The 13,362-nt window shown below is 33.1% G+C and overlaps 1 protein-coding gene across 2 annotated transcripts in view; it reads right to left on the reverse strand.

Moving 5' to 3' along the window:
• Window positions 1-9,506: 9,506 nt before the first annotated feature.
• The window catches only part of TMEM196 (transmembrane protein 196), a 48,816-nt gene continuing 44,960 nt past the window's right edge, over window positions 9,507-13,362 (reverse strand). Inside the window, exons 4-5 of one of the 2 annotated variants that reach the window (XM_041728209.1) lie at window positions 12,422-12,495; window positions 9,717-9,766 (exon numbers count right to left, since the gene is read on the reverse strand). In XM_041728209.1, coding sequence (XP_041584143.1) covers window positions 9,760-9,766; window positions 12,422-12,495 — 81 coding nt within the window. In that variant the 3' untranslated portion in view covers window positions 9,717-9,759. Of the gene's footprint in view, window positions 9,767-12,421; window positions 12,496-13,362 lie in introns of both variants that reach the window. The other variant, XM_041728208.1, reaches the window with a different exon arrangement.

Genomic DNA, 13,362 nt, shown 5'->3' on the forward strand with positions numbered 1-13,362 from the left:
TCCTGCATTCCTTACCCAAGATAAGTAACCCAAGACCCCATCCATTTTTATACTGGCTCTCGAAGCATGCCCGTAGTCTCTTCTCCTTGTCCTAAGATAACTTCCTGACATGAGGGGCTAAATTTTGCCTTGCTAGTGTTAAGTCTCCACCCCAGGAATGTTTGTTACATATGTTTGCTCAATGCACATTCTCCATCTTTCTTCATGAATAGTCATCAGATTTACTGCCCTTTTCATCAATAGGTATGGAATCTCAACCCCCATGATTATAAAAAAACTTGTTCTCTCCCCCTTCAGGGAAGTGGATTTAAGTTCTGTGTCTCCTGGTTTGGCTGCCTCTCAAATAAAACCCTTTCCTTGCTACATACCTGGTGTTTCAGTGATTGGCTTTACTGTGTATCCATCGGGAAGGGAGATATGGGTTTGGTTACAGTAGTCCTTAAAGTCAGGTCCCTGGGTGTCTTCAGCATCACCTGAAATGTGGTTAGAAATGCAAATCTCAGGCCCCACCCTAGGTTTACTGAATTAGAACTCTGGAGGTGGCGCTCAGCAATCTGTTTACCAAGCCCTCCAAGTGATTATAATACCTGGGAAGTTTGAGAACCAGGACCTTAAAAGAAACTTGAAATACGGGATGGAGATTCTGAACTGATCATTTTTTATTTAGGTATAATTGACATAAATGCAGTAATAATTAACAATGTAGTTGATTATTTCTTTCATATGATTTAGTGTTCACACACAGTAAAGTTTGCAAAATAAGGAACATAAAATAGCACACAATTTACATAGACTCGGAGAGGTAAAATGCCATTACTTAATTTCCACACATTTCTTAAACTGAATGAAAAATTTCAGTTTATGTACCCTTCTAGATTTACTAAAAGGGATAATATTATGGTAAATTATATGTTGGAATTTAACCAACAAATTAAAATTACATCAAAATATGATTATTTCCAAGGAGTATAGAACAATCTTTAGGAAGCTAAATAGTTTCCTATTAAAAGGGTGTTACTCTTATTTGTATTAACACATGGGCATATTCCATTCTTTCTCAGGCATAGTTAAATTGTCCTGCAATTCCGTTACTGAAATAAGGGGTATAGCCACTTAAATTAACAACAAATTCACCCGGGCCACATTTTTATTTGTAAATAAGAGAAAGTATGCAAAAATTGTTTATCACTGTGATAATTTTATCCTAAATACTTCTTTGCCTCAATTACCTTCCTACCTAATTTTTTTTTAGTAATTTTTGTACTAATTCAGAATTTTTTTTAAAATTCAGAATTTCTAAAGAACACATAAACTACTGATTCCCATGAAGAGGCAGTGTTTACTCAACTTCAGTCTAGAGGCAAACTTTCTTCTTGTTAATGTATGAATAGTTTTTACAGTGTTAGTAAATGGATTATTTGTAAATCACATTAGGTACTTTTGAGGGAAATAAAAGAGCAAAAAAACCCATAAGTAATCATTGTATTCTTACTCTCTCTAACAATGGAATTGTGTCTTTCTCACTTTTGTGGTAATCAGATATAATAATGTGCAAACACCTTATGTTTATGCTTGGATTTTATCTCTTGGCCGTAGTATAGATGCTTTGATTATTACCTAGAATTTTTGTGTTAGAATTCAATAAATATATACATGCATAGTTTAAACCTGAACTTTAAAATGTAGACTTTCATAAAATCATACTAATTTTCAGCTCCACTTACCTGGGGTTACAAGTATCTATCTAGGTATCAATTATTAGCAGGAAGGCAACTACATACCCTTTGGATGAAAGATTCTAGTTAAAATTAGGATTGTTTTAAATAGTAAAATGAACATAATACTCTCTAGCTCCATCCATGTTGTTACAAATGGCAATATTTCATCCTTTTTTATAGCTGAATAATATGGTAGAATAAATACATATATTTATCTGCTTTAGTACAGCTGAATAATATGGTGGATAAATACATATATATTTATCTACCATATATATCCCATTATATATATTTACCACAACTTATTTTTTTTTTATTCACATACACTTGAGTTACTTCCATAATTTGACTACTGTAAATAATATTGCTATAAACATAAGGGTGCATGTATCCCTTTGAATTAGTATTTTTGTATTTTGGGGGTAAATATCCAGTAGCATAATTAGTGAAATAAGTCAATCAGAGAAAGTCAAATACCATATGATTTCACTCATATGTGGAATTTAAGAAACAAAACAAATGAGCAAGGGAGAAAGAGAGAGGGAGAAGGTGAGAGAGAGAAAGAGAAAACAAGAAACAGACTCTTAACTATAGAGAACAAACTGATGGTTACCAGATGGTAAGTGGGTGGGGAGATGGGAGAAATAAATGTTGGGAGTTGAGGAGTGCACTTTTCCTGGTGAACACTGGGTAATATATGTGATGTATGGAATTGTTTGAAATTCCAAAATTCCATGTTTGGAATTTGATGTATGGAATTGAGTCACTATTTTATATACCTGAAAATAATACAACACTGCATGTTAACTATATTGGAATTAAACTTTTTTTTTAAAGAAAAAAAACAATAAAATAGTTTGTATGTGTGAGTACCTATGTAATCTTGAAAGTCTTGGTTAGGAAGGAATAAAGGAGGTATAAGATGGGGTGGGGCTACTTTCTGAAGCTATGATGTCATCTTTATATAATTTACTGTCCTTTTATGAAAACTAGAGTTAGTATTTCTTTTAAGGCCCTAGTTCCTTCCCAACTAGACTTTACTGCAGCAGAGTTTCAACATCTTTTGAAAGGTTTTTTAATCCAAGGAATCTAGCCAGTAAAATTAACCATGGTGCTTGCAAGAATACCTATTGACATTCCCCTTTACTTCCATCTGCCTTTAGCTCACTGCAGAACAAAAATAGGAAACGACTTCCTTTTTTCTTTGACTATTACCCTAAAATTGTAGTTGAATCAACCACCTGCTGGCTGCAGAGTTTGCGTGGGTGTGAATTCACAGATCCTTGACACTAAATACATTCCAAAGAATGTGATATGGGAAGTTTGAGGTTGGAAAGTAGATAAAAATGAAATTTAGACACAGTACATTTTGATACACAATTTACTCTCAAGTCATTAAATACTTGCTTATTAATGAATCATATGCTAGACTCCCTCTTATGGTCACAGGGTGCTCTTAATATCTCTATGCTTTGGAAATTATTACAATAATGGATTCATCTTTATCCAGTGGCAAAGGGGACTTTCCCAGTTGTGAAAGAATGCAACAGCAAACAGAATTTTATAAGGGAAGATACTACATAAAAGCCACAATTTGTCAATAAAATAAAAATCCAGAACTCCAAGATTCACACTGAGAGGAGTATTCCTAGTCGAGAAGGATCAATGACTAATGAAAGCATCCCTTGTGTCTCACTTTCTCTTGACGTTTCTTGTGATCCCTGCTGTCATGCATATATCGACTTTAGTGTGACACATACAGGGTTAGCTCCCTTGAATAAAACCTCTTCCTCTAATGATCTTGGCACAGATAAGTAAGTTAAGCTAGAGATTTAAAAAAAGAAAAAGACAACTACTACAAGAAATGAACATATCTGATAATAAAGGCAAAATTTTGTCATGACAAAATTCATTTTTTTTCTATAGCTTACTGATCTAATCCCCTGATGAAACCCAGGGGGAATATAATCTTGCCTCAGTTTCTTAGTTAAAGCTCCCTGCCTGTTTCCAAAGACCTCGTATAGATTTTCCAACCTTTTTACATTCAAGTTATGGAGAGCTCCTGTTTTCTCTTTAGTTATCTGGGATCCTTTTTTTGCATTCCTAGTTCCATTTGGAGCACATGCCTGTTTGCTTGTGACTAACATTTGTGTTGAGGCTGCTTTTGTCACTACCTGCCACTGGCTTGGTGACCAAGGCTGGACTTCACCAGCTGGCTCAGGGGTAGGGAGTCCTGTTAAACAAACCCGAGTGCCTAGAGTGAAGTGAGTAGCTGTAGTGGTCAAAACTTGGCAACTACAGAGATAATGTCTCAGGTTCGAGTGCAGGAACCAGAAACAGAAATCAAAGCACCACCACAGAACCAGAAATTTGGATCTGAAATAAAAAGAAGCTGAACAAATAAAGAGCAGTGGTTCCTATATGATAGAGTTGTGGTTTTATAAACTTACGGGTGTATAAATTGCAAGATTTGGTTGAATGGCTCTATGATTCATGGGTACAGCAAGAAATGACCTTACTTTTCAGATGAAATATTAATAATGTCTTACCACATTATCCACATTTCATATTAAATAAATTATATTAATATGATAGAGGAATATTTACATTTATAGACAATGCACATTATAATAACGCTTGATGTTTTTCAACTGCTGCACTGCCATCCTTTTTGCTGATAGATGGCAACAGGCTAATATTAATACTACTTATTCTCTTGTGACTTGGAGACAGTCTTTTTTCCAGCAATTTGTTTTATTTTAGAAGACCTAGGGCCCTTTTAAATCAAATTAAAATTTTAAATTCTTTTTTCTCGGATATTGATGCAGAAGTATTAGTATAATTAAAAGATAGAAAAGACCCAGAAGTCCAGATATCAAAAGGCATTTTAGATATTAATGAATGGAGTGGACATCTAAGCACAGGGTCCTTAGAGTACATTTATATAAGACTGAGTGTTACCTCTTTCCTGTCTGACTTACAATGAGGAACAGTGAGGGGTGGTAGATCCCTTCCTGCAACCCCCAATGAAGGAAACTGTAGCTTTTCTTTCCTGAGCAATGGTCTTAAAGAGCCCAAGGGGTATCTTCCAGCCCTCCATCAGGATGCTGTGAAATGACATTTCTGTCTTAATGAGTAGGTGAGGACAAATAGCCTGATTAATAACAAGGAACAGTCATGAGTCCTGATTCCTTGAGGTTAATAGAACACTTGCTGAAAATGTGACAAGATTTTAGGATTTTCTGTGAAGCTTCAGCCAAATTCTAGAGTGTCTCTGGCAATTTCCAGTAACACAATACACTTTGGCTTTTGGAATAGGGCTTGCAATGTATTATGTGGCTAAGAGAGTAGAGTCTTAGGGTGTTAATGAAGAAAAACTTCAAAAATCAATAGTCCCTACTTGATGTGAAGGAAAGTTTAAAGATGGAACCTAGTTCTTAAAGATTTCCAGGTAAATTAAAGCTGTGTGCCTATAACTAGTTAAATGCATACAATATTGAACTATTAAAATATTGAATCAATTTGTTTAGATCTAGAGTTTGACTTTTTACAATATACTTCTTGGGAAATACATTCCTAATAAAAGGCTTTTGTATTCAGTAAATATTTTTCCTGCTAATAGGAGTAAAAAAACAAAACCAACAAGAACCAAAAAACTTTAGTGTAATTTTATGAGGCACCCACATTTCAAGCAATTTCTGAATTGGTTTCCTCTTCTCTGAGTAACTCACAACCTGTGATTTATGGTTTTGGAATAATTGAATTTCTTGGCTGTCACACACTTTGAGTAAGAAATATTACATAAGTTTCCAGAAAAAAAATGATTTAAGGAAGACAAGAGTGAAATGATGCCAAGTTCTAAAACTTTATTTGGAAACTGTGTTCTAACCAAATGGTACTAAAGATGCTCAATCTAAATTTCTGAAACATGTTTGCTAAATAATCTTTGAAAATGTAGCCTTGGACATACAGTTTCTAAACATGCCACGCTTGAGCTCAAGTCAGTGAAAAAAGTGGAGGGCCGCATATTGTTCTCACCTTCCCAAGCATAAGAAATGCAGAGTTTTTCATTGATGCATGGTAATAGGCTGAGTAAATTTCTTCAAAAATAGAAGTTACACAACATCTCATTTTACCTGTCAAACATAAAATATTTAGTTATTTAGTGGAATGTTTCCGTGAACAGAATTTTTTAAACATGAAACCTCTAGCAACTTTTCGACTTTATTATGGATTTGGCCTACACTGCATTTTTGCTAGTTTTTCCTAGTCCATGGATTTAACTGGTCCATCAACTTTAAATTCCATGGAGAGTTTACTAATTTTTTTCACATATTTTATTATAATGATAATTGGTTTACTGAGGGTTGAGGACAGTTTTCCTCTCTGTGGTTTTGACTAGCATTGTCTGATAGGATGTTCTGAGGTGATGTTGTCCATATGTGGCTATTCAGCACTTGGAATGTGGCTAGCTCAGTTCAACTGAGAAACTGAATATTTAATATTGTTTTGATTAATTTATATATATATGCTTAACCACACGTGGTTAGGTTAGTGGCTACTGTATCAGATAATGTAGGTAGATCTTAGAACAGTGAGTTTATGACCCTGAGCAATTCAAGTCTACATTTGTAAAAAACATTAATATTGGCCAGTCTGGATTGTGTTCAAGGGTTATTCTCAGTGGTTCTAGGTTAGGAATCAATACTTACCTGCCAAAAAGATAGGTGAAAATTTGTTAGGACACTTCTGTTTGCTATGCCTGCAGTATCTTCCTGACATTTAGTACATGGGAGATCAAAGATGCTTAATGGCCTAAGATGCATAGGACAGTCTGCACAATGAATTACTGTCCACCCCAAATGCCAGTAACAATTATTTGACAAATATAAGGACAGCAGAGTTCTCTGAATATTGTGGTTTCATCTGTGAGATCTCCCACAACTTCAGTCCTATCGCTAAATCCGTCTCCTATAAAGTGTATCTTATGAACGCCTGCCTCCAAGGGACCTCACTTTCTCACATTCATTTTGTCCTGCATCATAAACCACTCCCTCTCTACATTTGAACACACTTTAATCTCTTCTATCTCAGAAAAAACCCTTTCTGAATTCCATATCCTCTAGCTGGCACTCTCTCTGTCTCTTCACTCACAGCATCCTGTCCCCTGCCAATCTCAGAACATAGCAGGAGAAATTATTTTTTTCTATCATGATGAAAAGAGAGGTCACACCATATGTAGTTTCAAAGCACACCATTTTATTATATAGACATATCAATAGAGTCATCATACCATGTTCCACTTCTAAACAATTGTATATGTGTTTGTGTGTGCACACACATATACATATATGTTTAAAAATTTCAAAGCAGAGTCCACTTTTATTCTTTTATGCTTATTATAACTTTACCTTTGTGTAGCTAGTCTTTACAGCACACCACCACAGTAGTTTCACATATGTTTTCCTAATTTACTTTCCCCCAAAGGTAGGCTCATACTAAAAGTGTAAAGTAGTCACTTAAAATATTCTAATTCATAGTTTGATTTATTGTGAAAAATAAATTTTCAAGTACTTGAACAATGTCTTCCAAGTTCCCCTACTTATCTCAGAAAGAATCACTATACATCCTAAATAAATTCCTCTAAATAACTGAGCCCTGAAAATATTGGGTTAAAATAACTACATTTAAAGACATATCTATACCTGGTTATATACACTGTAGACTATTTGGATAATTGTAATGGTTGCATCTCTTCTTAACTCTATATCAAAGCAGTGATATGCCTACTTTTGTCCTTTGATGGGTGATTTCATAAATTATTTCAAAAGGCATTGAAACATATTACTGATGTACTAGAACTCTGTATTATACAAATATTTCTACAAAGAAACACCACCTAAAATTAGAGTCAGTGGTTATCCCTTCAGTACAAAACTACATCCTTGCATAAACTCAGTAGAGTCATATATATATACAAAATGTCTGCATTGTATAGTTTAGATTTTCAGTGATAAAGATTATGTCTGTGGCATCAAAAGAACTGTGATAATTCTGATTCACTATTTGAGGTTGCATTTATGGGCAACTTCTGTAATCTGGATAATGAAGTTTTTCATATGAGTTAGGAGACTTCAAATGCTACACCAAACAACCATAGTCCAGCTATTTCTTTTGACTATATATGGCTAGAATTTTTTTATGAGTTGACTTAAATAGGGTAGGTGATGATCATGTTGCTTTAAAACTAGAAGAACTTCAGATTTCTGTTCACTAGAATTATTATTTTGTTATCAAAATTAAAACCCACATTTTGTTTCTAAATTATAACATGTTCTCCTCCTGAATATTAAAGGTTGAATCTACCTGTCGTTCAATAAGTAACTCATAAAAATGACTCAAAAATAGATAAGCCTTAGGGAAAAATAAAAGCATACAATACAGTGAGAATTACATATTTTAAAATATTAGATTTCTTTATCTGTTACCGGAGGTTGTGTTCTCATAAATATTTTTAAAGACCATGCTATTTTCTTGCCTATTCATAATGTCATGAATTGCTATTTTAACATTTCATTATGGAAGAGAAGGATTGAATCTAGCTATATATAAAAGTAAATGTAAGCCTATGTTTTGTATTTCCTTCTACAAAAAAAAACTCTTTTAGATTCTTTGGGTATATATATTTATTCTTAAAAGTGGTCTTTTTGTATTATTTCATGTAAATTAAAATTTTTAAATTTTAAATTAAATTCTAGCAAAATGAATTGTAACTTTAACTTTGGGACATACATCATTTGTCCTTTTATATAATTTAATTGGGTTGTAAAGTGTTTGAAATGTAAGTATCATGAATAATCACAAGTCATTATGTCAATTTTTATAAATGTGTAAGCATGTGATTTAAAGTTATGCTTATAAATCAGTATTAATCATTGTTATTACATAAATACCATAATAGTAAAATAGTCAAATAAGTAATCTACCTTTATACTACACTATTCAGATCACTCAATTCCATAAATATCAGTCACAATGATATTTACACACAGCATATATAATAAAAAGAATAAAAATGAACAAATTTAGTAGAAATCAAACGTGATTTTGTGGGGATAGAAAAGCCTTGAAAAAAATGCTTTCCCAACTCTTTGGGAATAGAATTTTAGTAATACCCCAAAAGCATTACAATTTCTTTTCAACTACCTATTTACATTCATGAATGCTATAAATATATGCTGTATATATTTTCTATATTTACAGTCTATATACACACATACACACATATTTTATTCTTAGGCTCATTCATAAACATGCAGATCAATCTGCATGGTATAATCAAAACATATTTATTTTCCTTAAATGATATTCATTTATAACTTTTCACCCTTGTGCAAAAATGCAAAAATATGATACAGATTAGTATTGTCTCTCTAAAAAAAAATTCTTTTTTATATGTCAGGGTTTTTGTCATTTACAAATAAATTATGAAATATAGTTCATTCACAAATTGGAAATAATTATGTTTTTACAACAAGGCATTACTGAGGTCTTGAATTGTGGTATTCTTGAAGCCATTGTCTTTAAAAACAAAGACATTGATAAGTGATTGTTATTCTTGATATTCGCACTTTTGATTATTTATATGAAATATGTCATTACAAATCTAATACTCATGCTAGTGAAATACTGTGTTTATAGAATATGAGACTTTCTGTTTATTCCTTTTTTTTTCCTGAAAAGTCTTTAGAATAATCTGGAAAGTCTGTTCAAATTACTGCACCAGAACATTTCAGGAAAGTTCTCACCCAATATAAAAAGCTGAAGAAATAAGTGAGGCAAAACTGAGGGAGAATGTTTATATTGGGTGCTCACAAGAGATAATAGCAAATGCAAGAACTGTTTTAATTTTATCCCCTAGTCCTTTGGTATTTCCTTTCCTCATGAAAATCCTAAAAAAAAAATAGTACGGTTCTTTAAAATATTGATTATACTCTTCCATTAAATATCAGTTGTGGTCCTCCATTGCTCATGTTGTCTGTCATTTCCTGTTAGGAAAATAAGATGAATTAGTTAACATTTACTTCCAGAGTAAGATATTGACTTGGTTAATGGGTTTGCAAAACATAAACTTCAAGCTACTGAAAAACTTGCTGAGTTTTGGGGAAGGACGAGGATTGATACTGTTGTTGCATTTGAGAAAATGAAATTTCATGGCATCTTGGAGCACATGAAAATGCTGAAATGACAGTCTGTTAGACCAAAGTCTTCTACACATAAAAATAGTTCAATCTGTGCCTAGTCCCCTGAGTCTCCCCTTTTATTTCTCAACTTTATTTTGGAAAGACCTCACCTAGAAAGAAGAAGATGGTTAAATGCCTACATTTCCCCCCCCTTGCATTGGCTTCTCTGCTGAGCATATCAACAAAGTGCCAACATATTCTGGGGGTTACCTCATTCTACAGAAAAATGTGTGGCCTTTTTGCAAAGAACTGAAATAGGCCCACAGGCGATCACTGCTTACATGTAACAGTGGATTACAAATAAATCAGGGTGGGAAAGATTGGCTTTCATGACAGTATCACTCATACAGTAAAAAAACCCAACCAAACAAATAAAAGCTCTTAATATGTTTCTTAAGGGATCAATTACTAGGATATTAATAAGGAAAACTATATGGAAATCAAATGAAAACTTAGAAAGGATGAACTGATAAAAGTTTCATTTGCAATTTTAGAAAATGTTAATTTATGAAAAATTTAGATGTTTTGAATTCATATATTTTATTGAACGTTAAATTCCTCCCTAAACATTAAAGGGTAATAAGATGTGAAGCCCATTCACATTTATAATGGTCAGTACACCATATTATAAATAATATTTAGGCAAAAATATCTAAAAATCTTTCATCCTTGAACAAGCCTTTTTGCAAAAGTGTGGTAAAGAAAATTCAAATCAAAATTATTGCTCATTTATCTCAAGCCTATCAGTTTATATTTGATTTCTGTTTGGGAGAATTAGGAATGTTTGCTTTTGTAAACTTTAGAAATTCTTCCAAATATTTATTTGAAAAATGAAAAGGTATCCATGTCTTATTTTGACTATATTCTCTTTGAAAATTCAATATAGGAGATAAAATAGAATAAAGATGCTTGTTCCTTGTTTTGACTGGTTTGGAAATTTCCTTAGAAGGAGGATCCATGAGGGACTGGAAGGTAAAAATTGGCCTGGTCACTGAGCTTTGTTTTTGAAAACATTATTGTCTTTTGAAAGTTGTGGAGATTCTTCCAAGGAAATTCTGAGAAAGGAGACTATTTGCACTGGAGACTTGTTCTCCTTTCACATCAAGATCTGTCTTTCCAGGCAGAGCTTGTCCCTTCTAGGCCCTAGGGAGTTATCTCACACCTGAGTATCCATTATATCTCCCCAGTAAGATGCCAAGGAATTACAAGAAAAAGCCTAGAAACTCAAACTCCTTTAGTGTAAAAACTCTGACAGAAGGCGAAGGTCCTTTGCCACCAGCTGCCTGTTTCTATGGCCCAGCAATGGCTCAGTGACTGGCTCTGCTAGATGTGCACATGGCAAAAGTGTAGAAACATAGTAGGGTTGTCAGGCTGAGGTTAAGTTTATAGGTAAGAAACCTGATTTGAGGTTTCATTCAAGAACTCACTGTGGGTGGCAAGATAAATAGAAACAATTCTTCAAAAATGATTTTTAACAAAATTATTCATATAGCTTTTCTATTCTTCATACTAGTACAAAAACAATTTTCTAGTGAATTTATAGAAGTAAGATTCTTACGTGCTTGTTCTTCTCCTAAAATAAATTTGCATCAAAAATTAGCTTGAAAACCATAAACATTAATGTATAATATTTTATTATAGAATTAAGAAAAAAATCCAGTTTTTAAAAATCTTACAAAGAAAAGCATTTTCTTAGCTAAATTCACACTACTATGGACACAGCAAAATCATAGGAGAAAACACAAAAATTAGATTTTAAATGTATTAGTATTTTCAGTTTATTTGCAAATAGGCATGTCCAATTTACATAAAGAATATTCTCTAAATTTACACAGGACCAAATGTGACTATTTGCAAGTGGGTATACTTTCTGCCATTGGGCCATAGTATCAGTGTGACTTTCTACATTTTCAATTATATTGTATAGCCAAAGTGAGAGTGGTGACGATTTTTAGCAATCCAAAATATAATAAATAAATTTGAAATTTATCACATAAGATAATCTTATAAAAAGATGGCTTTCATAAAGCATTTTTACTGTATTAGTGCCAAACTTAATGTTGTCTGCTCATGCAATTTTGGCACGAGGAAGATACGGTCTGTCTTTATCAGACACACCTATTCTTAAAAACAAAACTCTGGTCTGTGAATGATGGTATTGAGTCAGAATCATGATATAGCAGAAAATAAAGGAGTCATGAATCATCCAAACAGAAATGTGTTTGGATGTTTATAGGAGGTTGAATATTTTAAATACTCAACCAACTTTCAAGCTGCAAGACTCTGCCATGTAGGTTTATGTTGGTCCTCAAAAGCAGTTCTCATGAAAGTGCTACTTTGAGGAACAACAAACATCACAGCATCAGTCCAGACTGATCTGCTGACATCATGGCTTCCTACAAGAGGCATTGCTTCCTGCAGTGACATTACAACATGGTAACTCCCTAGAAATCAGCGTACCTTGTAGGTAACTCTGGTGTCGGGGGCACCACCGGGCAGCTGGGCAAGTCGGTAATTTCAATAGCCCTCAATCTCTAATATAAATATAACAATCATATAATAAATATTGCACAAACATATACACAAAAAACTAAATCACAGTAGTATAAAAATAGAGCACAAAAGAGTCACTATCCAAATATGTAATGGTAATCTATTTTTAACAACCCATTTCTTTAAATTACCAGTCCTGCTAATTGTGCTATAAAACTTTTTTTGAAGAACATGTGTACATCTGTTTCACATTGCTTTTTTCATGGAACAATTTAAGAATATCTATTCTCTTTATTTGAATGTATTGATTGCATACAAAATGGAAACATAAAACTATAGAATAAATATTTTTGCTTCAAAAGAACATTATAAAGAAATATGCAGTTGTAACTCATGCTACTCTGTCTTCTATCCTGTGGTTATGCAGTTTTATTTTCATGGTATCAAGTGAAATATCATGTGGTCATTATCTTAGCTGGTTTATTTTACAGATGTTTTATCTTTTCCTTCATAGATCCAGTAACAGGAACTGAATTAAGAAATACGTACAAAATGTAATAGAAACACAGCTCACTATATCATTTGTCCTCCAAGCAATAAATGTTACTCCCTGTTTGAATGAGTTTCATGAAACAATTATGCAAGAATACTATTTAAAATATAGGCAAAGCTACCCAAATATGCATGAAGTTTAGATGAGAATTTAATGAAGCCTTATGTGGATTGTACTATCTGCACTGTTAGTGCAGGCTTTTTGCTGTCTTATTAAAAGGTCCTTTTATGCTTCCAAATCTAATTTACATAATCAAATGCATCTACTTACAAGCACAAGAGGTGAGCTAGAAAGGAGAATTCATCAGATTTCTAAAACTGGCATTATTGAGTTGAGAGAGTATTTAGTTTATATG

This window comes from Vulpes lagopus, chromosome 13 (genome assembly GCF_018345385.1).
Source record: "Vulpes lagopus strain Blue_001 chromosome 13, ASM1834538v1, whole genome shotgun sequence".
Lineage (NCBI taxonomy): Eukaryota > Metazoa > Chordata > Mammalia > Carnivora > Canidae > Vulpes > Vulpes lagopus.